This window comes from Trachemys scripta, chromosome 23 (genome assembly GCF_013100865.1).
Source record: "Trachemys scripta elegans isolate TJP31775 chromosome 23, CAS_Tse_1.0, whole genome shotgun sequence".
Taxonomy (NCBI): Eukaryota; Metazoa; Chordata; order Testudines; family Emydidae; genus Trachemys; species Trachemys scripta.
In genome coordinates, this window is record NC_048320.1 from 5158248 (window position 1) to 5181854 (window position 23607).

General features: G+C 47.0%; 1 protein-coding gene across 2 annotated transcripts in view; it reads right to left on the bottom strand.

Moving 5' to 3' along the window:
• The window catches only part of ASIC2 (acid sensing ion channel subunit 2), a 1225960-nt gene that overhangs the window by 243356 nt on the left and 958997 nt on the right, over positions 1-23607 (bottom strand). For both annotated transcript variants that reach the window (XM_034755993.1, XM_034755994.1), the window contains exon 2: positions 3879-4029. In XM_034755993.1, coding sequence (XP_034611884.1) covers positions 3879-4029 — 151 coding nt within the window. The remainder of the gene's footprint in view (positions 1-3878; positions 4030-23607) is intronic.

Below are 23607 nucleotides of genomic sequence, written 5' to 3' on the forward strand. Positions count from 1 at the left end.
TTCCATGTAAGGTGAACAAAGCCATCAGGTGAGCAAGTGGGGACAGAAACTGGCCCCCAGGAAGCCTTCCTGCCTCTTGAAACGGGATCAGTGAACTACGGGGAGACATAAGCAGAGGTAAAAAGCCATTTTTTGCTGGGAGAGCAATACAGCGGTGCACAGGCAATCCAGGAAATTTTTGGAAAGTGTAGGGGACAATTTCCTGGTGCAAGTGCTGGAGGAACCAACTAGGGGCAAAGCTTTTCTTGACCTGCTGCTCACAAACAGGGAAGAACTAGTAGGGGAAGCAAAAGTGGATGGGAACCTGGGAGGCAGTGACCATGAGATGGTCGAGTTCAGGATCCTGACACAAGGAAGAAAGGAGAGCAGCAGAATACGGACCCTGGACTTCAGAAAAGCAGACTTTGACTCCCTCAGGGAACAGATGGGCAGGATCCCCTGGGAGAATAACATGAAGGGCAAAGGGGTCCAGGAGAGCTGGCTGTATTTTAAAGAATCCTTATTGAGGTTGCAGGAACAAACCATCCCGATGTGTAGAAAGAATAGTAAATATGGCAGGCGACCAGCTTGGCTAAACAGTGAAATCCTTGCTGATCTTAAACGCAAAAAAGAGGCTTATAAGGAGTGGAAGATTGGACAAATGACCAGGGAGGAGTATAAAAATATTGCTCAGGCGTGCAGGAGTGAAATCAGGAAGGCCAAATCACACTTGGAGTTGCAGTTAGCAAGAGATGTTAAGAGTAACAAGAAGGGTTTCTTCAGGTATGTTAGCAACAAGAAGAAAATCAAGGAAAGTGTGGGCCCCTTACTGAATGAGGGAGGCAACCTAGTGACAGAGGATGTGGAAAAAGCTAATGTACTCAATGATTTTTTTGCCTCTGTCTTCACGCACAAGGTCAGCTCCCAGATTGCTGCACTGGGCAGTACAGCATGGGGAGAAGGTGACCAACCCTCTGTGGAGAGAGAAGTGGTTCGGGACTATTTAGAAAAACTGGACGTGCACAAGTCCATGGGGCCGGATGCGCTGCATCCGAGGGTGCTAAAGGAGTTGGCGGGTGAGATTGCAGAGCCATTAGCCATTATTTTTGAAAACTCATGGCGATCGGGGGAGGTCCCAGATGACTGGAAAAAGGCTAATGTAGTGCCCATCTTTAAAAAAGGGAAGAAGGAGGATCCGGGGAACTACAGGCCAGTCAGCCTCACCTCAGTCCCTGGAAAAATCATGGAGCAGGTCCTCAAGGAATCAATTATGAAACATTTAGAGGAGAGGAAAGTGATCAGGAACAGTCAGCATGGATTCACGAAGGGGAAGTCGTGCCTGACTAACCTAATTGCCTTCTATGATGAGATAACTAGCTCTGTGGATGAGGGGAAAGCAGTGGATGTGTTATTTCTTGACTTTAGCAAAGCTTTTGATACGGTCTCCCACAGTATTCTTGCCACCAAGTTAAAGAAGTATGGGCTGGATGAATGGACTGTAAGGTGGATAGAAAGCTGGCTAGATCGTCGGGCTCAACGGGTAGTGATCAATGGCTCCATGTCAAGTTGGCAGCCGGTTTCAAGTGGAGTGCCCCAAGGGTCGGTCCTGGGGCCGGTTTTGTTTAATATCTTTATTAATGATCTGGAGGATGGTGTGGACTGCACTCTCAGCAAGTTTGCAGATGACACTAAACTAGGAGGCGTGGTAGATACACTAGAGGGTAGGGATCGGATACAGAGGGACCTAGACAAATTAGAGGATTGGGCAGAAAAAAACCTGATGAGGTTCAACAAGGACAAGTGCAGAGTCCTGCACTTAGGACGGAAGAATCCCATGCACTGCTACAGACTAGGGACCGAATGGCTAGGTAGCAGTTCTGCTGAAAAGGACCTAGGGGTCACAGTGGACGAGAAGCTGGATATGAGTCAACAGTGTGCTCTTGTTGCCAAGAAGGCTAACGGCATTTTAGGCTGTATAAGTAGGGGCATTGCCAGCAGATCGAGGAACGTGATCGTTCCCCTTTATTCGACATTGGTGAGGCCTCATCTGGAATACTGTGTCCAGTTTTGGGCTCCACACTACAAGAAGGATGTGGAAAAATTGGAAAGAGTCCAGCGGAGGGCAACTAAAATGATTAGGGGTCTGGAGCACATGACTTATGAGGAGAGGCTGAGAGAACTGGGATTGTTTAGTCTCCAGAAGAGAAGAATGAGGGGGGATTTGATAGCAGCCTTCAACTACCTGAAGGGGGGTTCCAAAGAGGATGGAGCTCGGCTGTTCTCAGTGGTGGCAGATGACAGAACAAGGAGCAATGGTCTCAAGTTGCAGTGGGGGAGGTCCAGGTTGGATATCAGGAAAAACTATTTCACTAGGAGGGTGGTGAAACACTGGAATGCGTTACCTAGGGAGGTGGTGGAGTCTCCTTCCTTGGAGGTTTTTAAGGCCCGGCTTGACAAAGCCCTGGCTGGGATGATTTAGCTGGGAATTGGTCCTGCTTTGAGCAGGGGGTTGGACTAGATGACCTCTTGAGGTCCCTTCCAACTCTGATATTCTATGATTCTATGATTCTACTGTGTCCAGTTTTGGGCCCCACACTCCAAGAAGGATGTGGAAAAATTGGAAAGAGTCCAGAGGAGGGCATCAAAAATGATTAGGCGGCTGGAGCACATGACTTACGAGGAGAGGCTGAGGGAACTGGGATTGTTTATTCTGCAGAAGAGAAGAATGAGGGGGGATTTGATAGCTGCTTTCAACTACCTGAAAGGGAGTTACAAAGAGGATGGATCTAGACTGTTCTCAGTGGTACCAGGTGACAGAACAAGGAGTAATGGTCTCAAGTTGCAGTGGGGGAGGTTTAGGTTGGATATTAGGAAAAACTTTTTCACTAGGATGGTGGTGAAGCACTGGAATGGCTTCCCTAGGGAGGTGGTGGAATCTCCTTCCTTGGAGGTTTTTAAGATCAGGCTTGACAAAGCCCTGGCTGGGATGATTTAGTTGGGAATTGGTCCTGCTTTGAGCAGGGGGTTGGACTAGATGACCTCCTGAGGTCCCTTCCAACCCTGATATTCTATGATTCTATGATTCATAGAACATTCTATGATACCTTCCCGTAGTGGATTAAGCCACATGACTACACATTTGTCATCTGTTTTGTTCTCTCTTCCTCTCCCCAGAGGGAGAAGCATGTGGAGTGGTGTGTCTTGTTTTGAGAGAGAGAGAGAGAGAGAGAGAGTGTGTGTGTGTGTGTGTGTGTGTGTGTGTGTGTGTGTTTGCCTTTAATATACATGTTGCTATGGGTTTATGTTAGAGACAGCAGGTCAAAAAATGTGCCTGGCACTTCTAGTGATGGAATGTGATGAGGTTTGGGATGATCCCAATAAGTCAGTGACATGATACCCAGAATTTTTAAAAGAATGTGAGTGTGGGGACCACCTGGAGGATCCATCAGGAAGGTGACATGAATTCACAGCCAGCTCTTCCCCTTGACAAGATGTCTAACTTAGATTCTGAAATCCCACTGTAGTCACCCAAAACATGATGCAGAGGTCAAACACATGAGCTGCCTTTGAAAGGTAGCTGTGGCTACGGGGTCATGGAGCGGCGTGGAGACAACCAAGCAGGTGGGGAATGCTTCCAGGATGGCAGCCTCATCTTCATCAAGAACCACTTCACTCGCTTGTGTCCTTGAGTTTGAGGTGATCAAGCTAACTTTGAAACTTGACCTGCTTTTGCAAAGGCTGGAAGTTCCCTGCAGAGCTCAAGAACTTTTAAGTTTAAGGAGAACCGGCTTCCGGTAATGGAGGGGATCCCATGGAACACGTCAAAACAACTACAGCATGTTTGCAACCAAGGCACGCCCTCAGATAGAGAGAGAAAAAAAGTTAATGTTGGGTCTTACCTGTTTCTCCCCATATTGGTAAATATTCATCCTGCTGTATATCCAGCATGATCTCCAATCCATTGCCCGTCCCACCTTTGACTGTGGTAAGCAGGGGCCGCCCTTCTTCTCCTGAGTTAAACATGTAACATTTCCCATATTTTGTAAACACCTTCAAGAGAGAGAGAGAAAAGAGAGAGCTCCATGTAACACACCTCGTCCCAACCCGACCGCGGCTGCGGAGACATGACAAATGTAAGTGCGGCAGAGCTCCAGAGGAAACAGCTGAAGCCAGATCTAATCTGGTTTAATAATTTAGTATATTAAGTGTGTTCCTCTTTACAGGAAAAAAAACAGAGTAGGGTGAGAACAAACAGCATTTTAAAGGAATGAATGAATGTTTTTGGAAATAGTTCCTCTGACTCGCACCGTGTTAGCTCTCTAAGAATCTGATATACTTGCAGGGCTTGAGTACACGTTGAATGATAACGCAAGTCCCGTTTCATCCAAGATGTCACAGCAGCACAGCCAGATGCTGCCGGGCTTTCACTACTGCACATTTAGAACTGGACCCTCTCGCCCCTAAGCTCAAAAGAAAACAAATGTCCATGTTGGAACCCAGTTTACTCCAAGGGGACTCGGGTGAATCTAGATGCCAGCCTCCCCTGATCCTACTGCCTGTGAAATACGTGCTTTCATTTAAAATGCCTCTTGTTGTTTCTTTCCATCTCCCCCTCCCCCCGCCCATGACTCAAAAATAAAAGACCTTCAAAGGCAGACACGCTACTGCTGGAGAGTGGAGAATTTGGCAGGCTAGACTAATTCTTTTTGAAGGCAAAGACAAGTGTTTTGCATACAACAGTTGGAGGTTCTGCATATGACAGTTGTTTCTTGACCCTGAGCCACCTTTCTACTGGATTTTTATTCAACAAGGATTCATTCAAGCTAAGCCAAACATCGCATACCTGGGAATTGTTCATACACAGAGCTCCTTTCCCAATGAACACAATAGAATTAAAGCGCTGCTGTCTCAACACACTCGATAGCGACACAAAGATGTAATATACTTTTTAATCCTATCATTTAAGGCCACAGCAATAACAAGAGGACAACTTCCTCCATTAACAGGAAGTTTTCAAGATTTCCCCCATCTTTGTTTAATCCAGGGGTCTCAGACACGTGGCCCACGGGCCGCATGTGGCCCGCAGAGTTATTTCCTGCAGCCCGGCATAGGCGCCAACTCCATGGGTAATCCAGGGCTGGAGCACCCACGGGAAAAAATTAGTGGGTGCTCTGCACCCACCGGCAGCCAAGCTCTCCTCCCCCTCCACCTCTGAGCATGTCGCATCCCAATTCCTCTGCCTACCCTCTATCTTGCTACTTCCCTATTCAGCAGCAGCAAATAGTATAGGGTTAGGGTATAGCCTTCTTCCAAAACTCAAAACTGTACACCTGACTGTCCTGCAAATTGGTCTCTTTAAGATCTGCTAATATCCAGTTCATTTGTCTTTGACCTCACCCTTGGTCATCTTCCATCCATGATCATTGCAAGGGTCATCCTACTAATACAACTCTCAGGTCTCTGCTGGTAGCCTACCCTCTCTCAACACATCTTCAATTAGGGCAACCTGCATTGGGCCCCTCACAATTTCATTTGGTTCGCTATCACTGAGTGTCCAACCATTTGACCCTCTCAACATCTTCATTCCCATGGTGGAGAGCATACTGATTTCTTTTTTTGTGGCTGGCCTAGTCTCTGTCCCATACATCACAATGGGTCAAGTTATGGGGGGAGGGATAGCTCCATGGTTTGAGCATTGGCCTACTCAACCTAGGGTTGTGAGTTCAATCCTTGAGGGGGCCATTTAAGGATTGGGGGCAAAAATCTGTCTGGGGATTGGTCCTGCTTTGAACAGGGGGTTGGACTAGATGACCACCTGAGGTCCCTTCCAACCCTGATAGTCTATGGTTCTACAGTTTTGTACACTCCATCATTTAACTTTATTGACAATTTTTTATTGTTAGCTCCCACAACCTGCACCAATGGGTTTGGTACAATGCGGGGCATCACTCAGGAGGGCACCATTGTCAACAACCATTGATCCTAGGTATTTACATTCATTCTTCTAAGCTCTCTACCTGTGATATCCTTTACGGTGGCTTCTCTTCTTTCAGTTGACATAGCCTCAGTCGTACCAACATTCACGCCGAGTCCTGCCTGCTCAAAACTGTGTTGCCACTGTTCAGAGTTGGTTTGCGGAGTACCACAGTCTTCTGTACATATCACTAAGTCATCAGCAAACATGGTATTTCAAGGCAGTTACCTTTGTATATTCTCCTTTATCACATCCAAGACAACCACAAACAAAAGAAGGGGCTCAACGCTGACCCCTGGTGCAGGCCAATGTTTACTGCAAATTCTTTAACCAAATGAGCACCAAAGTGAAGCTAGGTGGTTTTTTATATGGGATGGAGTTTCCCATACCCCCTGGTGGCTTGAACATTTTAAGGGTAAAACTTCCAGCCAGAATACGTGTTTATAATACACTGGATCTACACATTAGGTTCCAGAGTAGCGCCACCCGTCCCGAGCTGCATTGCTGGGAATACTCATCCCGACAGCATTAACTGCCCCGTGAAACGGAAGAAGAATTCAACCCCCTCTCTCTGTCCCCTGCAATAAAGGGAACAGAAGGGAAGGTCTATAAATGGCTGTCAGCAATGGGGAACAGTCCTTTGGGTGGGACCTGGGCAGCTACCCCTGACAGATGATCCCCGCACAGCATTCCAGAGGATGGTAAGACACTCTCACAGTTACCCACAGCCCAGGCCCTACCAATACACCTCTGGAAGGAGGAAGGAATTGCTCCCCAGCTGCAGATGTTGTCAATGGCTCAACCCTAAACACACATGCAAGAATAAGCATATTAAGCATCTAACTCCGCCACATAGCCAGATAGAGTCCTTGTCATAGCCTGGTAATGTGCCTCGTGGGACAGAGAATTTCACCTGTATAACACGCTGCACAAACACAACACAACACACACACACAACACCACCACCACCATCGATTTAACCTAAACGTCTCTCTCTGAATCTCCAAGCATGCCCATGTGTTTCCTGCGTCTGTCCAGCTGAACTAGACCCATAACCAAATCACTGATCCCCGTTAAAGTCCTTCCTGCACCCCAAACAGAACCTCACTCCCCCTTCCCTTCCCCAAACGGTGCGGAGTTCCGTTCCACAGCTGCCGACAGCCAAATGCTGCACAGGTGCAGTGATCCTGGCTGATGGGACACGGAGACTCTTGCCCTCCTAAGGAACGGGGCGGTCGATGCTTCTGGCTGGAGTAGCAAAAGCCGGCAGAAAACTTAAATCTCAAGGCAGAGAAACTAGATAGTTCAAAACGTGCAAGACCAGGTGGTCTAGCAAAGCACCGTGTCTCAAAAGAAACAGAGAAGAAGACTCCTTTCCACCTCAAAGGACCAAGGATGGGATGCGAGCTGCCATTAGACGCACTCTTTGTAGTCACTGACCACATCCCATGTTGTACTCACAGGGCAAGCACTGGCAGGGAATGTCCCCAGAACCTGGGGTGAGTTTCAACCAGCGTGAATGGAGGAAAAACAGCTTCTCAACCCACCTCCCTCTCCAAGAAAGTTTTGCTACCAGAGGTCTCTAGGGCTGTCCAAGGTGAGAAAAAGCAAAACAGGTCCGTACGCCTCCACTTGAAATGGCACCCAGGCAATATTCCTCCAGACTTAGCTCTGTTCCAAGAAAACGAGGAATAATAAAAATCAGACTGAAAATAGAAACTTGAGCAACAGCCTCTGGTAGTGAAATAAATCCAGCCAGATAGTAAAAGAGGGCTCCTCCACCATTCCAACCAGAGAATATGATCCCGGTCTTTATCTCCCTATGCACCAACCAGATGATATGACCCCACCCCCTACCTCCCTATGCACCAACCAGAGAGTTTAACCCCACCCCTTATCTCCCTGTGCACGAACCAGAGAATATGAACCCGCCCCCTTCTTCACCCCCTACTTCCTTATGCACTGCCCCCACCACATCTTGCTATGCACTGGCCCCGCTCACTACCTCCCTATGCACCAACCAGAGAATACAACCCCGCTCACTACCTCCCTATGCACCAACCAGAGACTACAACCCCACCTCTACCTCATTATGCACCAATCAGAGAATATGACCCCACCCACCACCTCCCTATGCACCAACCAGATAATACAACCCCACCCCTACCTCATTATGCACCAACCAGAAAATATGACCCCGCCCCCTACCTCCCTATGCACCAACTAGAGAATACAACCCCACCCCTACCTCATTATGCACTAACCAAAGAATATGACCCTGCCCCCTACCTCCCTATGCACCAACCAGAGAATCTGACCTCACCTCACGTCCCCAGAGTAGGACCACACTCCCCACCTCCCTACAAGCCCATTCACATAATACACCCCCCCCCCCCCCGCCACTCAGAGAATACATGCCAGCGCTCTCACCGCTCCGCAGGCCCTACAGAGAGCACAACCCTTCCTACTGCCGTCCCGTCCTTAAAAACACACATGTCAAGTTTATGTTCAACTCTAATGTGCCAACAACAATTAACACAGAGGTTGGCCGTGCTGTGAGCCCTTCTAGCCAGTACATCAGTTAATGTCATCACCTAGAGTGGAACAACTGTGGGTCTTTGTGGTGGTCGGTACTAGCTCTTTGGGGTCTCCAGGAGGAACTCCCTACACTGACAGCACCATGTCCTCTGCTGAGGAAGAAACTTCACTATCCTGCTTCCATGACAGTGCTTCATGCAGGTCCAGCAGGGCCTGGAGAAGTGAGGCTTGTTTGGCAAATGGGCTAAACAACCCTCAGACCTTGCCTGAGTATGACTTGGGGTGGGAAGCCCTGAGACCGGCCATGCAGGTCTAAAACAGGGGCGGGGAAACTTTTTTGGATCAGGGGCCACTGACCCACAGAAAAATCAGTCCTGGACCACACACAGCCCCATAGTGGACGTGGAGGCTCGGGGCTTCCCCTAGGCTCTGGGATAGGGCCAGAAACGAGGGGTTTAGGGTGAGGGAGGGGGCTCTGGGCTGGAGTAGGGGGTTGGGATGTGGGAGGGGGAGGCCTCTTGCTGGGGATGCGGGATCTGGGGTTGAGCTGGAGATGAGGGGTTTGGGGTACAGGACAGGCCTCAGGTCTGGGGCAGGGGGTTGGGGTGCGGGAGGAGGTTTGTGGTGCGGCTTTGGGAGGGAGTTTGGGTGCGGGAGGGGACTCAGGGCTGGGTCAGGGGGGTTACATGCGGGTGGAGGTGCGGGGTCTGGGAGAGAGTTAGGGTGCTGGAGGAGATTCCAACATGGGGTGGGGGGTTGGGGAGCGCGTGTGGGGTCTGGGAGGGAGTTAGGTTGTGGGAAGGGGTTCCAAGCTGGGGCAGAGGGTTCGGGGTGTGGGCTCCGGCTGGGTGGCGCTTACCTCATGCGGCTCCTGGTTGGCAGCACAGCAGGGCTAAGGCAGGCTCCCTGCCTGCCCTGGCTCCGCGCTGCTCCCAGAAGCAGCCGCCATGTCCAGCCCCTAGGTGGAGGGCCAGGGAGCTCTGTGCGGTGCGCACTGCTCACGCTCACAGGCACCACCCTCCCAGATCCATTGGCTGTAGTTCCCGGCCAATGGGAGCTGCGGAGCCAGCACTGGGGGCGGGGGCAGTGTGTGGAGCTCCCCTGATCGCCCCTGCACCTAGGGGCTGCAGGGACATGCTGGTTGCTTCCAGGAGCTGCATGGAGCCGACTGGACTTTTAATGGCCTGACAACCCCAGCTTCCCTCCGCAGCAGGGCAAGCCAGACGCTCACTGCTCCAGCCCCGGGGGTGGGTGCTGAGGCTTGGGGCTTCTGGCCCGCAGCGAGGAGACTTGCGGCGGCCCGGATGAAATCAAGCAGCAGGCCAGTCTGAGAGTGTCGAATAACTCCCACGGGAGTTAAGGACCATTCCAGACTTCCCCATCCTCCTCTCTGAGTGCACGGGGTGCTTCTTCCAATCGCCTTCACTAACAGACACACAGAGCAGTGTGGGCATAGAGTAAAACTCTACCAAAACAAATCACTGCATTGCACACACGATCCTCCCCCGGGCAGAGGCTGCGGGAGAGAATGGACCATACGTGACTGAGGTCAGTCGCATCACTTACTGGAAAGCATTCAGATACTACAGCCGTGAGGGCAGTACAGGAACCTGAACAGAACAGAACATGGAGCCTGAGTCTGTATCCAGAGCCTTAACCAGCGGGTCATCACTTCTCTACAAACCGTCCAAGAGGCGATCCACCTTAATTTATAATAGCAGTTAAAGAACCATTGCCAAATCCAGGCACACTAAAATCTATACACCCTCGAGTAACTCCACATGGAACAGAGCTACACTCTTCCCGCATTTCCTGTCTGTCTTCTGAATGATGGTTTGGAGGAATCTCTCCTCCTCCTACTGGGTTCGTTACCCGCCGACATTATGCTGAGCAACGTCAGAGCGCACAGAACCCTAAAAGAGACGATTTAATCTGGGTGTGTTTGACGGGGTTTTTAGGAGAAAAGGGGTATGTTTTTGTTAACATTTTCCTGAGTGTGGCAGCGGTACTTTTAACTTTAAACAAACAACAACAACAAAAGACAAGCGCAGACCAGGGAAACGACAAACACCTACCTTGAAAAACATCTATAAAATGCCAGATTTTTCAGTGATGGATCACTTCTGACAGCTCATCTGAAAATCCATGTTAAAGTCCAAAGACGAACATGCTCTAAATTTGGGAAATGGTATTTAAGTAATACAATGACCCTTCTTACCTAGTGTCTAGAGGGAAAAAAAATGTGTGTTTGGTGAAATTAAAATGCAGGTTATAGATGTCTCCAAGATGCTGCAATTTATAACTCAAAACGCAATTATTTCTAGTGGCTAGAGAGACAGATATAGATCCTGCTGAATGTCAAACCAAACCAATATGCCAAACCAGATTCATATTCAAGACATGATTAAACCCGGTCAGAATAATAGAATAAAAGGTACTTTACTGTTTATAACAAGTCTATATGGGACAGAGAGCTTGCCTGACAATCAATTATGGTTTTAGTATAGAGAAAAATTACAGTAAAAGCAGAAGTCTGTAAATTATTTTTTAAAACCAGACAAAAAACGTGGAATGGAGTCCACCTAGAAGACAAAACATTATCTGCTGGATAAAGATATTATCCATTTAAAAGAGGGTGAATTACCATGTCTACCAACCATCTTCCCTAGGAGAGAGGGATGCAAAGACTGGCAGACATCTATTGTACGTAGCTACTTTCCAAAGGAAGTTTTGGGGGTAAGACTGGAGACAGGAAAATGTGGAAACCTTTCAGAACTCTAGAGGAGATGATGCTAGCGGAATGATGGATAGAGAAACACTGCATGGGGAACTGAGATCAGTTAGTTTCCTCCAGATGATACGATAATGGCCTCTAGCACCGTGGAGAAGAGCTAGCTGAAAGGCCTAAAAGACCCGCTGGGTGGGTGATGAAAAGGAGAAAGCTCTCTACCAGGCAGGGGCAATGCTATCTTGTGTTGGCATGGCAAAGGAAGTCAGGCAATGGATTGATTTCACAAGAGATAAGATTGTCTATCCTCTCTAGCTAAGCTACAGATGCCTGCCTTGTCCGACGAGGTATCTTGTGCAAAATTGTTTATTTTTATTTTAATGTGAGCTTTTTCTCACTTTTTTAATAAATCTTTTTAAACTCAATTATTTGATTAGTGGATTGTTGGTCGCGTGATTTCCCAGAGACGGGCCCAAAGCTGTTGGGCTCTATGGAGAGGTAGTGAAAGGTAAGCAGTAAGGCTGGTCAAAAATTTCCCATCAACACTGTTTTTCAAAGGAAAATTGGTTTTCACCAAAACCTTTTTTTTTTTTTTTTTTTTTGCTAAAAGTGCCTGCTCCCACAGATGACTATTTTGTAAAAAGCAAAGCATCCCCAAACTGAAATATGTCCATTTGTGTAGCTCACCATGGTGCCCCATGGGAGCTGTAGTTCAGTTTCCTCTTGTGTCTGTTCTCCTCTATGGGCTAGTCTCCCCAGCTGGACTACATGTCCCATGATGCATAACAGCTAGGTACTCCCATGATGCAACTACCTCCACCCACCATGAATGGAGACTGTGGTATCATGGGAGATGTAGTCTGGCCAGGGAGTCTGGTCTATAAAGGAGATTGGAACATGAGGCACTGGAACTAAAACTCCTATGAGGCACCTTGGCAGAATTTCCAAATCAAAATATTTTGGCTTTCAATCTTTTGCCAAAAAGTCATTTTTTTCAGTGGGAAATTTAGATGGAAACTATTTTTTTGTTTGTTTTTGTGGAAATTTTCCATGACAAAAAAAAAATCTCATTTTCTGACTAGCTCTAATAAAGTGTTTATGGAGTCTCAACCCCCATTCAAGGTCTCGGTCAAAGGGACACAGGCAGAGGTTTCTCTGACATTAAGACATGTTCAGAAGAAGCTGAAGGAGCCAAAGGAGGAGACCAGAACTGATGGGGGATGAGTGACGATCCATATGACATCACGGATAAGGAAGAAGAGAAGTTCAGCAAGAAATAGGGCTGTGTTTCTGCATTGTTGGTAATAGCAGAAATCACAGATCAACATGTTCTCATGGCTCCAAGACCTCTCCATAAGTATCCACAGAGCAGATGGTAGCATTGAGTCCTTTTGTTATTTCAGTCAAAGTGCTAAGAAAGGCACAGTCCACTTAGCACTATACAAACCTGTCACAAGATTACGGGATTCATTTGTTCACACAGTCTAGCAGGAGATGATGGTGCATTATTTAAAACACAACAGCAGCTATGAACAGCAAATCTCCGCTGATACCTACAATAAACAGGTTTATGAATTCTTAAATGGCAGCGAGAGATGAGCATCCTAAAGAGATGAGCATTTCTTGCCAGCATGGTGTGCTATCTCTCTGGGCTTACAGATCACTATACAGGCACCAAACTGGCATAGAGGACCAGAACATCCCTCGGTTTTAGATGCGCAAGGGAGAAACAAAACAAAAACCATACTCCCAAGCAGAGTTTTGACCCTGAAAAGGAAGAAGGGACAGAGACTCTGTAAAATCACTAAGGACTTTACTGTTGGTTTAGCATGGATGGGATGGAGATGCTGCAGTGATGGGCGGCAGTATAAATTCCTGAGGGTACATCGACATTGTGGTAGCTGGCGTCTGGCTCAGGCTGCGGGGCTATAAAATGGGAGTGTAGACCCCACGATGGGGGAGGATGTCCGAGCCCGGGCTCCAGTCTGAGCCCAAATACCAATGCTGCTATTTTTAGCCCCACGCCCTGAGCCCCGCGAGCCCGAGTCAGCTGACCTGGGCTCTGAGAATTCGTACGGCAGGTTTTTTATCACATTGTAGCTGTAGGAAACTGGTGAAAATTTGGCCCACGGGCATGGAAAGGGAGCAGCGGAGCCAAACACGCATCTTCCCCCAAGCCTGCGGACACCTCCGCAAGCACACGATGTCTGTTCGGGCGGTCACGCTTCTGGAGGAGGCGGGATGGTTCCAAGGGCAAGCTGCTTTGTGCAGCATCAACCCACGGCAAACTCTGAGTGACAGCAACCTATTCAGCAACCCCTCCCGCTCTGCACCGCCGGGCGTGGGAAGGGGACAGGGCCCAGGCCAAAGAGATAGCTAATGGCAGCAGCATGACGTCTCAGCGAGCCAGCAGTGTCGCAGAGCAGCACAGAGGTTCTAGCTCTCAGCGGTGTCCCTGGCAGGCAAATCCTGCAGATCCCAGGACGATGGCAGGGGTCAAGTACCACTCACCCCACCCCCTGCGTGGGCCCTGTTGCAGAGAGGTGGTAGGATTAACCTTAATTTTCCACAATTATTCATGGGAGGGGATGGCACAGCAAACTCTGGGGCACTCGGTGTAAAAGGCCACAGAAATGCCAGTTAAACTCTGGCCTAAATAGTCAAAAGAGATTTTGGGCGTTCAACTTGAAAGACAATAATGCAAAGTTAAAGACCCGGCCTTGCTCGGGACAAAAAGCACTGATGGAGTGTTAGGCACTGCAGTTGGTACATCTTAATACACACCGGCGAGGAACGATGCACACAAATGAAATACCTTGAAATCTTTTTTCCCAACAAATGTCGCTATTGGTTTCCCTTTGATCTTTGTATTATGTTAAACCTGGAGCCCTGGTTTCTCTGCCAAGGAATCTCTGCCAAGCAAAATGTTTTCCATCTTTCGGAATGTCAGGTTTAATCTGGAGATAGCAGAAGCGATGAAACTCAAGTTCTGGGTAGTAAAACTGTAAAGTTGCCAGAGATGCGTTTACAGGCGAGGTTTTACTTTCGGCCTCCACGGCTGAATTATCCCATTGGGGCATGTCAAGCAACTCTGGCAGGCAAGACTGAGAGTTTTGTCGGAATCTATTCGATGCGTGCGCACACCGCTTTGGGCACAGATGCCATATGACTATTTGGGAAGCATAGGGACGTCATCTCAGGCTTTATACGAATATGCTGTGTTTAAATAAGAACTCATCGAGGTCTCAGATAATGCCTGAGGCTAAGACAGACTTATGCTGCCATTAATATTGTTCTTCCTATAAACTAGAAATGCACAGGGTCCCAACTGCACATTAATCAAGCACTCCAGTCAAGCAGCTATATAATATATAGTGCTGCTAATAATAAGTGTCTCACTTCATTCAGGTTTCCTTGGAGCTGGACAAGACTGGATATTGTGGTGTATTGAAAAACATGTTAAATGTATATGCTATCACTTAAAATTCTCACAGGGTTTTCTGGTTCTACTTGCAGACTAGGAGGCTCTGTAGGGAAGCATGTGATCTGGATCTAACAGCACTCAGTTTACAAAGAGACCGGCTAGAAAAAGGTGGAGTTGAGTAGTGCCTGCTGCCTTAGAGAGCAGCCTGCTTTGTCTCTCTCTGTTTTTGATTCTAGTGTGTTAAGGTTCTTGAATTTAAGTAGTGTTATGCTGTGACCTCCTATGGGGTCTTTCATGTTTGTATCTAACTTTTGTGTTTTTAAGCCATGAACATATCAGAGATGCTCTTTTAAAGTTACAATAAACACAGAATTACAGGTGTCTCTGTGTGAGAATTCAGACCCACATGTTCTCTCCTTCAAGACCATTTCAGCTCCAGCAGCACAAACACACAAAGACTAATACATTCAATTGAATAAGAGGCATTACCATTTCCTTCATATTCTGGCAATCAGTCACTCACTGTAATCTCATATTGGTGCAAGCATTTATTTGACTGGTGAGTACTTATGGAGGGTCCTTATGGCCGACATAAATCACCTATATAGCTATCATGGCAGTTTAGCACTGGTTGAGTGGGTATTTAAAAAGAAATACCGTGCTACTATTCAGGTTGCAATTGGATAAACTCTAATGGTCAGGATCAAAATATTTGAGATGAGGGCTGACACATAAATTAAGCAAATTGGTTACACTCTATACGAGTCCCCTCCAGCACTAATTACCTCGAAGGGATAACAAAAGGATGGGAGAACAACATGGCAATAGAAGCTATTAAGAGCACTGCTTTGTTCTATTAGACATTCTGCTCTCAAGGGCGCTACTTAGAGTCATAGCCGCACTAGCTAACTCTGTGCTTCGTTTCTCCAAGGGCAGATATACCTAATGACCCAGTGGACACTAACAATAAGTCTGGCTTCTTTTCAAGAGGTACCGGGGAGACAAGTTATTTTAATTTGCAAAAGAAAATGTGAGCAAGATCAGAAAGTCACCACTCACCCAGCTCTGTCATTTCATTTAGGTCGGTGGGTTTCAGGGGGCAACGCAGACTCATGAGGGGTTGTGTCACTGCCTACCCTGTAACCCTGAGGGCCTCACCAGACCTTGCTGCCACCTGGGATGTTCACAACCACTCCACCAGCATGCAGGTCACACCCTGAGTGTCTGTGTGCTAGAGAGCCCATGGTCTACAGCCCCCCAGTCCCACCAACTCTAGCTTCCACCAGCCTTCATTACAACCATCAGGGTGACTCCAAGAAACTTCCAGCCCCAGATTGTCCCAAACCCATGTGCGCTGAAGTGTCCAGTCCTCTCCTAGATTGTTCAGAGAAATAGTAAGGGTGTTTGTTCCTTATCATCACAGCTTATTAACTTCACTGGAGTAAATTCACCTTCCGTTTAAACACAGCACTGAGCTGGTTTAGAGTAAAAAATAAAACAAGAGGGCATTAACAAGAGGACATAGGTGAAGGGATGCTAAGTAAACGTTAGAAAGGGTTACAAGCAAACCAAAACTGCATCGAAAAGTCTAAAGTTTAAGGTATGAGCTTTGCCTATGCATGTTTCTCACCTATAATCAGTTCCCAGAGACTTAGACCCCCCTTGGGTTGAGGGACCCATCTTTCTCAGCTTGCAAGAGCTCACGTGTCTCTCTAGTGATGGATGCCAAAAATGGGTTCTCCCCTCGCTTATATTTTCCAAAGTGCAATGACTTTGTTTCAAGAGGCAGGATGGCCTTGTGCTGTCTTTCCTTTCCTGTGGGCTTCCCATCTCCCTGTATGTCAATGGGGCTTCCATTGCTTCTGATTCCACCATGTTTCATTTGCATAGGAACCAGACAGCTTTCTGTGGCATTCCCTCCTGTCTGGTAAGTGGCATTGCTGCCGTATTTCCAGCCCGGCTGCATTTCAGGGACCAAAGAGACCTCTGTTACTCACAGGCTGCAGAGCAGTTTAAAATCGGTTGGGATGGAAGATGAGGTTATAGTGGTTCTGGGGAGAGCTGGAGGGAATGTGCATTGTGAATATGTGGATCTATAAATATGTATTTAGGTTCCTGATGCTGCCGGGTGTTGAAATGTTCATTCACACTGCAGCAGGACGCGTTGATTCTGCCTCACGCAAGAATGGGCATGTTGATGCCATTGTATTTTCCTGCCCTGGAGACCGGTAGCTATTAAAATAGCTACAAATTTTGCAATAAGAGCCCTCTGGATCCTTCAACACTAAAACACATTACTCCCCCCCCCCCAACACAGAATAAGAGTGCAATGAGATCAAACCACCAGTGACAAGGGAGGACAAAACTTATCGACTTAAAATGTTAACACAAGCAACCAGCCCTTTGTAATCTCACTGGCTTTTCAACTGCATGGCCCTGGAGTCCTTATCCAAGGGGCACAGAACACCTATATCCATATTTTCGCAACAAGACAGCTGCACCAGTGCTACGTTCCGGGCTCAGGGGTTTTAACTGTGTGCAGACAATGACACGCACACCTGAGCCTTGACTGCGTCAGCATTGAAACCATCGTTAGGGCAGCTGCACCAGGCCTGGGATACGGGCACTCATTTGACCAGAGCCGTGTTGTGTGACCTCGTGGTGTCCTTCTTGGAGGGTTAGCACAAGCAGGCATTGCCCCTGAAACAATGACATAGGCATGAGCTCAGTCACTGGAGAGCGTGTACTTATTACTGTAAGAGGGGACAGAGGTTGCGAGCCTCGATAACCATATATATGGACAAGTCCGTTTAAATACCAAGGAGCATTAATTCCCAACAACAGTTAGGTGAGGGAGGAAGTTAATGAATGGTTAGAGAGAGGGAAAGTTCTTTTCTCTGCAGAGAATGTGTAGCTCTGAACAGTTACTGAAAAAGACCAAGCTTCCGAGATACAGGACCATTGTCAGATGTATTGTTTTATAGGGACGTGAGACTAGGCACTTACTAAGAAGAAAGAAATAGCAGCGAAGTACCTTCAATAATCAAGTGTTGAGACCAACTTTTGGGAGAATGATGGGTGGAGAAGATCTAGCAGTGAACTGCAGGAGGCTATAGAGAGCCAAGTAGAGTCAGCCCTGGTCTACACTATGGGGTTAGGTTGAATTTAGCCGCGTTAGGTCAACATGCACCCAAACCCACCCGTGACAATGTTTTTGCCCCATCAGGCATTGGGAGCTTAACCCAGAATTCCAATGGGCAGCAGAGACTGCGGGAACTGTGGGATAGCTACACACAGTGCACTGCTCTGTAAGTTGATGCTAGCCACGGTAGTGAGGATGCACTCTGCCGACTTAATGGGCTTAGTGGGGACATACGCAATCAACTGTATAAAATTGATTTCTAAAAATCGACTTCTATTAAATCGACCTAATTTCGTAGTGTAGACATACCCTCAGTGTAGTTCAATCCCAATGTCTCCAGGGGGCAGCATATGTGGTTAGGATGACAGAAGACAGACCAGCTAAGCGTCCCTTGGAAGAACGTCCTCAGGATGTCCTAATTCGAGTCTGACCAAGGGAAGGTAACACTGAGCAAGACTAATGAGCTCTTCATATGAATTACCAACAATGAGAAAAATACGCCCTTAACAGAAACAGGTCGGGGCAACTTCTGGGAGCAGCCAAACACCTCCATGGCCCACAGACCCTTGGGGGGATGGTTACACTCTTTCCTCTGACCAGAAATGAAACGAGCAGTGAAACAATACAGACTCCCCCTTGTTCAGACCAGCTCCGCTGCACAAAGGATCCGCTGCAGAATTTTGTCATTCACAGATTGGTCTTGCATTCGCACACATTTTGCACCTGTGAGTAATGAATGTTTTTCAGCAGCCATTCGTTGCTGTATCCATGGGGCTCCCAACGTGCGATTATGGCAAGAACACACATCCTGAAGCTCAGAATCACCTGGATTTCATTAACAGCTGCAATTTCTTTCAGGCATATTAGGGTATGGAGGGAATTTAGCACCAACGCCATCCCCAAGCCCCCACCGGTGTCCTTGCCTACAGTGCTAGGGCATCTGGAATAATGACCTTTTTCTTTGGTCCATTTGCTGGTCAATTTTTACACCTGTGTTCCAGTTCCAGGCTGACCAGTTTAAGAATCAAGTATTTATGTGGTACTTTGTCAAAGCCTTTGCCACACTCTGAATAGAAAACCTGGTCAGTTGACTCTCTGACATCCTCTCAGAACAAAGAAATGAGGCCAGCTAGGCACAATGTGATTGTCCATTGACAATTCCAGTTCATCACATGCCTTTCATTACTTCAGACCCAATTAAAATGATGCAGTCTAACCAGATGACCCATTTTCCCTTTGTAACAATGGGGAAACATCAGCCTCCCTGAAAGCCTCTATTACTGCCCATCTACTGGCACAATTGAATCTATACAGGACATCAACGGTATTGTCAAATAGATTTTTAGATACCAAAGAACAGAACAGATCAGATCCCAAGACAGTCTTTGTGTTCTAGGGTACAAATTCATACCTTCCAACATCCTCTAACAAAAAAAGATAAAATAGCACGGATTTAAATAAATTTACATATGTTTGCATAAATCCAGGCACAAATTATTATAACCACTTGCCTAAGAATTGTGTCTTTTGAGCCTGACTGTGGATAATCTTCATTGTGGGGAGCAGAAGATGATTTTAAAACATTTTAGAACCAAGGTCATTTCTTCAAACCCACAAATAACTCCTCATTTGATATCAAATCCCCAGTCCCATCTTTACAGCGGTACTCCGCTCAGTACCAGAGAAATCAGTAGATTGGTGCTTTTCCATGGAAAGTCTGCTTGGAAAAGAAGTACCCTTGCCAGTTTTGCACCATCCTGGCTTGCTGGTTTACGACAGCAGAGAAGGGAAGGTGTTTGTCTGACGTTTTGCAAGTCCGATGCCAAGGGTTATTTGCTGACAAAAAACATTGTTAATGCAGAGTAGGTGGCCCAGTGGTATCTTGTGCTCTTCCAGAATGTCAAATATTGCAACACTCGGACCTCTGAAAACCTGACTTCCCCCAGATCAGCAGATCTGTGCTCACACCTCAGATCCTGGCTGATACATTGGGAACAGGGAAAAGGGACTCAGATCCCTTCCCCTCCTCACCCCAAGGGACAGGGCCCTGAAGATGCTGGCGTAAATGAGGATTCAGGGAGAGGGGTTCAGACCCCCCCAGAAGGGCAGGGCCCCACAGATCCCAGCTCACAAAGGGGGATAGAGAGCAGGGCTCAGAGTTCCCTTGAGGGGCAGGGTCCCCTCAGATCCCAGCTCACGTGTGGGGGGAGTAAGGAGAGGAGCTCAGACCCCCCCAAGAGGCAGGGCTTCCACAGATGCTGGCTCACTCAGAAAGTCAGGGAGAGGAGCTCAAACCTCTCCAAAAGCACGTGGTGCCCCAAAATCTTTGCACAGACATATGGGGGGGGAAGATGGAAGAAAAAGAGCGTCTCAGACCCCACCTCCCCCGAGGGCCATCATTCCCCTGATCCTGGGTGTTGAGAATGACAGTTATTTGCATTATTTTTAATGAACATCAGGTGCACCTCACTTTAACTGCTTGACATCATCCTGCCTGACTGCAAGACGTTAAATCAAAGGAGACTGGGGTGGGGGAAACAAACCAATGGCAAAAATAAGGTACCACCCGAGAGAATACCAAGGGTCCTTGAGTAAACAATGGGGAATCTATTAACTGGGGAATGCCCTAGCAAGGTTTATTCTTTCCAGGCCCAAACCTAGGCTCAAAGGGCGTACTGAATCCTTCAAGATCCCGGCCTAGGAAGGACGTGGTGAGAGAGGGGTTGAGGGTGCAGCCACAGCTGGAGAGGAGCCTCTGACAGACAGAGACGCAGAGAGGATGCTGCAGGAGCTGTCTGTCAATCCCAATCCAGGAGAAGGAAGATCTGGGATGAAATTTACCCTGTACTAGCAAGGAAAGAATCAAGTATAGGTAAGAACCAGGCATCTAGGCATTTTGTTGTTTTATCCCTTTTCTCTTCTTGTTCTGTACCTTTGGTGAATGAATAATGAGCGCCACTATAATATGAAGATCTTGCATCAGTGCCCTTGTGGCTTTGATGTGAATGTGTTCATTGCACCCAGAAAACCTGAATCTCTTCCTCAAGACTTTAAAAAGGATCTTAAGCTATTAAAACAAAAAGATTTTTTTTTTTAAATCTCATTTGCTTTTCGCTAGCAAACAGATCCAAAAGAAATCTCCAGGTCTCAATTCTGCAGTCTGATCAGACTTTGCCACTCAAAACTGCGACCTTTCTGAATGCAAGTACTGAAGTCATGTACAAAAATCCCAGCTGCATGGGTTACATAAAATAGAAAAACTCCACTGACTTACAATTTATCACTACAGCTGCACAATGGAATTCCAGTGATCTACTGAGTATTTATATATAAAGATAGATGTATATAATGTTACAATGAGTGGCTAGCAATTTGCATCAGCCTGATCTATGCATTGTATTAATGCAATATACAATATTTCACAAATCACAGAAATTAGCGATGGAAAAGTGTGTCGTAAAATAACAGGTCATCCAGCTGATTCCTGTGCCAATACAGAATCGCTCCTCAGAAGAGCTCTAGAGTAAGTCAATCTATCTCCATATAGTGTAAGCTATCACCAGCTAAAACATACACAATGCAACAACGGAACTGATCACTTAAATAGCATATGATGAGGACATCTAATGTCCATGCCCTGGAAACTGATTCATCCTGAGTAAAGAAATGGCAGGGTCTGTGGCAGACTGTCACAGTACTGGGGGACCAGTTTTCCCCAGTTGCAGACAACGAGGGAAACAGCTATGCGTGAAACTTGGTTCTACTCTGAAAAGTTACTATGTAAAAATGTCCCCTTCTACCTCAGCCAGCTAGGTAGTTAGAGTCAGATCTTTTTGCTCCCTTTTTCCTTCTTTTAGCCTTGCAGAGCAAGTACAGGTGTGGGATAATGAACAGGACCCTTTTCCAGCTCATGCATTAGCAATCCAACCGCAACATTTTTATTGACGGTGATGTGAGAAACTTAACTTTCAAATTCCAGGCTGGATTTGAAGCGCCAGCGGACTGAAACCCCATCTGTTGCTTGTGAGCCACGTCGATTTGATTTAGAAGTCATTGAATGGTAATAAACATGGAACACGATGATGTCGTTTTTGCAGCTACTTTTCAGAGCGGACTTGCACTTTAAGAGATTGCAGGATTTTCAATATTCTGACCCAGACAATGTCTTCTATAACCTTAGCTGCCCAGTTCTGCATTTCCATCTGTCATGTCACCTCTGTCTCGTAGTAGGGCAATACAAATCACTCTTTATAACTTTCCACTTGGGGGCAGAATCAGATTTAGACTACGGAAAATGTCTAGCAATCCAATCAAGCCCGTAGCAGTAACCGGGCAGCACTATTCACTGCAGTTCTGAGCCAACAGATCTAAACTTCAGATGCAGGGTAGCTTTTCAAAGACAGCCTTGCAGAGCCTGTGTTAATAGGACAGAAAGGTTGTAAAGGCACAATTTGAAAAACAACATAGTTGTGCAACTGTTGGGCAATATCTGCTCTCAAACAAACTGCACACAAGAACTAGAAACATAACATAAGAACCCCTGGATGTTATAGACCAGAAAGAACCCACGTATGCTGTACGGATCCTTTGGCAAAGTTATTAACCCCATTTAAATTACTGCTTAGAGCCCCAATTCAGCAAGGCACTTTTATTATTATTATTTATTGCTGTAGCTCAGTCCTGAACCAGGACCCTGTTGCGCTAGGTGCTGTACAAACTCAGAAAAAAAAGACGGTGCTTGGAATAACACGGGTGCTTCAGTATTTTGCTCAATCGAGCTCAAAATGATGTGACGAGACCTCCAGCAAACTGGAGCACACAGCCGAAACCTGAGCCCTTACAATAAGCCAGTGTGGGCACCCGATGGAAGAAAACACCCAGGAAGGGAAACTCTTGTAAATGAAAATCCCCTGGGAACCTGGAACGGCAAACAGCAGGCAATCAATCTGCACAAAACTCATTTAGCGTGTCGGTTTTAACTAGGAACATCCAGAGGTTGGGTTGGCTGCATCCCATTCTTAGCATAACGAAGATGGGGGCAGGAAATGGGGTTTATTTATAAGAAGCCAAGACTCTTTGCAACTGTCAGCGCCGACTAGAGTATTTGTGTAGTTCAGAGAGAATTCCTCACTTGCCTGCTAATCAGTTTCAGCTCAATGATTATTCATCAACACCAGGCCGGAATTAATAAATGCGCTACCTGTCACCAGGGTTAGAATTCAGCTGCCAGATCTACTGCAGCGTTTCCATTTAGCTTGACCTGCCACCGAGAGATAAACGGCATCCTTGAACTAACCAGGGTCAGATGTGACATAATTCGGACACCGTCTATCACCTGCACACACAGAGCATTGCAATGCGGCCTCCTACTAGCATTAAAAGGGATCGATAAGATGAGAGTGAAAGGAAAAGAGAGATAGGAAGCAGGTGCAGCAAAATTAACGATTTTAGATGCAGACACACTTTCTAAAGGTTTATAATCTGCATACTTGGCTGCACTGCCTGGCTGTGTCTCTAGAATACTAAGGGAAGAGAAAAACAGGACGGTACTATTGGAGGGGCATGTACTGTGATGCACCTCTACAATAAACAACTGCTTCTCAGCTCCTTATTATCAATGCACCATTGCAGGCCGTGATTCAGACAGGATTCCTGCTGCTTGATAACGACCTAGTGCTGAAAAACATACTCGTGATGTGAGTCCCACAGAAGAGTTAAGCAGCTCTCATTAGTGGCTGGGTTTCTAGTGTCTTGCCCACCAGGTACGTTCAAGCCATGTGATCATGTCCTGGTCACAGGGCCGGCTCTGGCTTTTTTGCCGC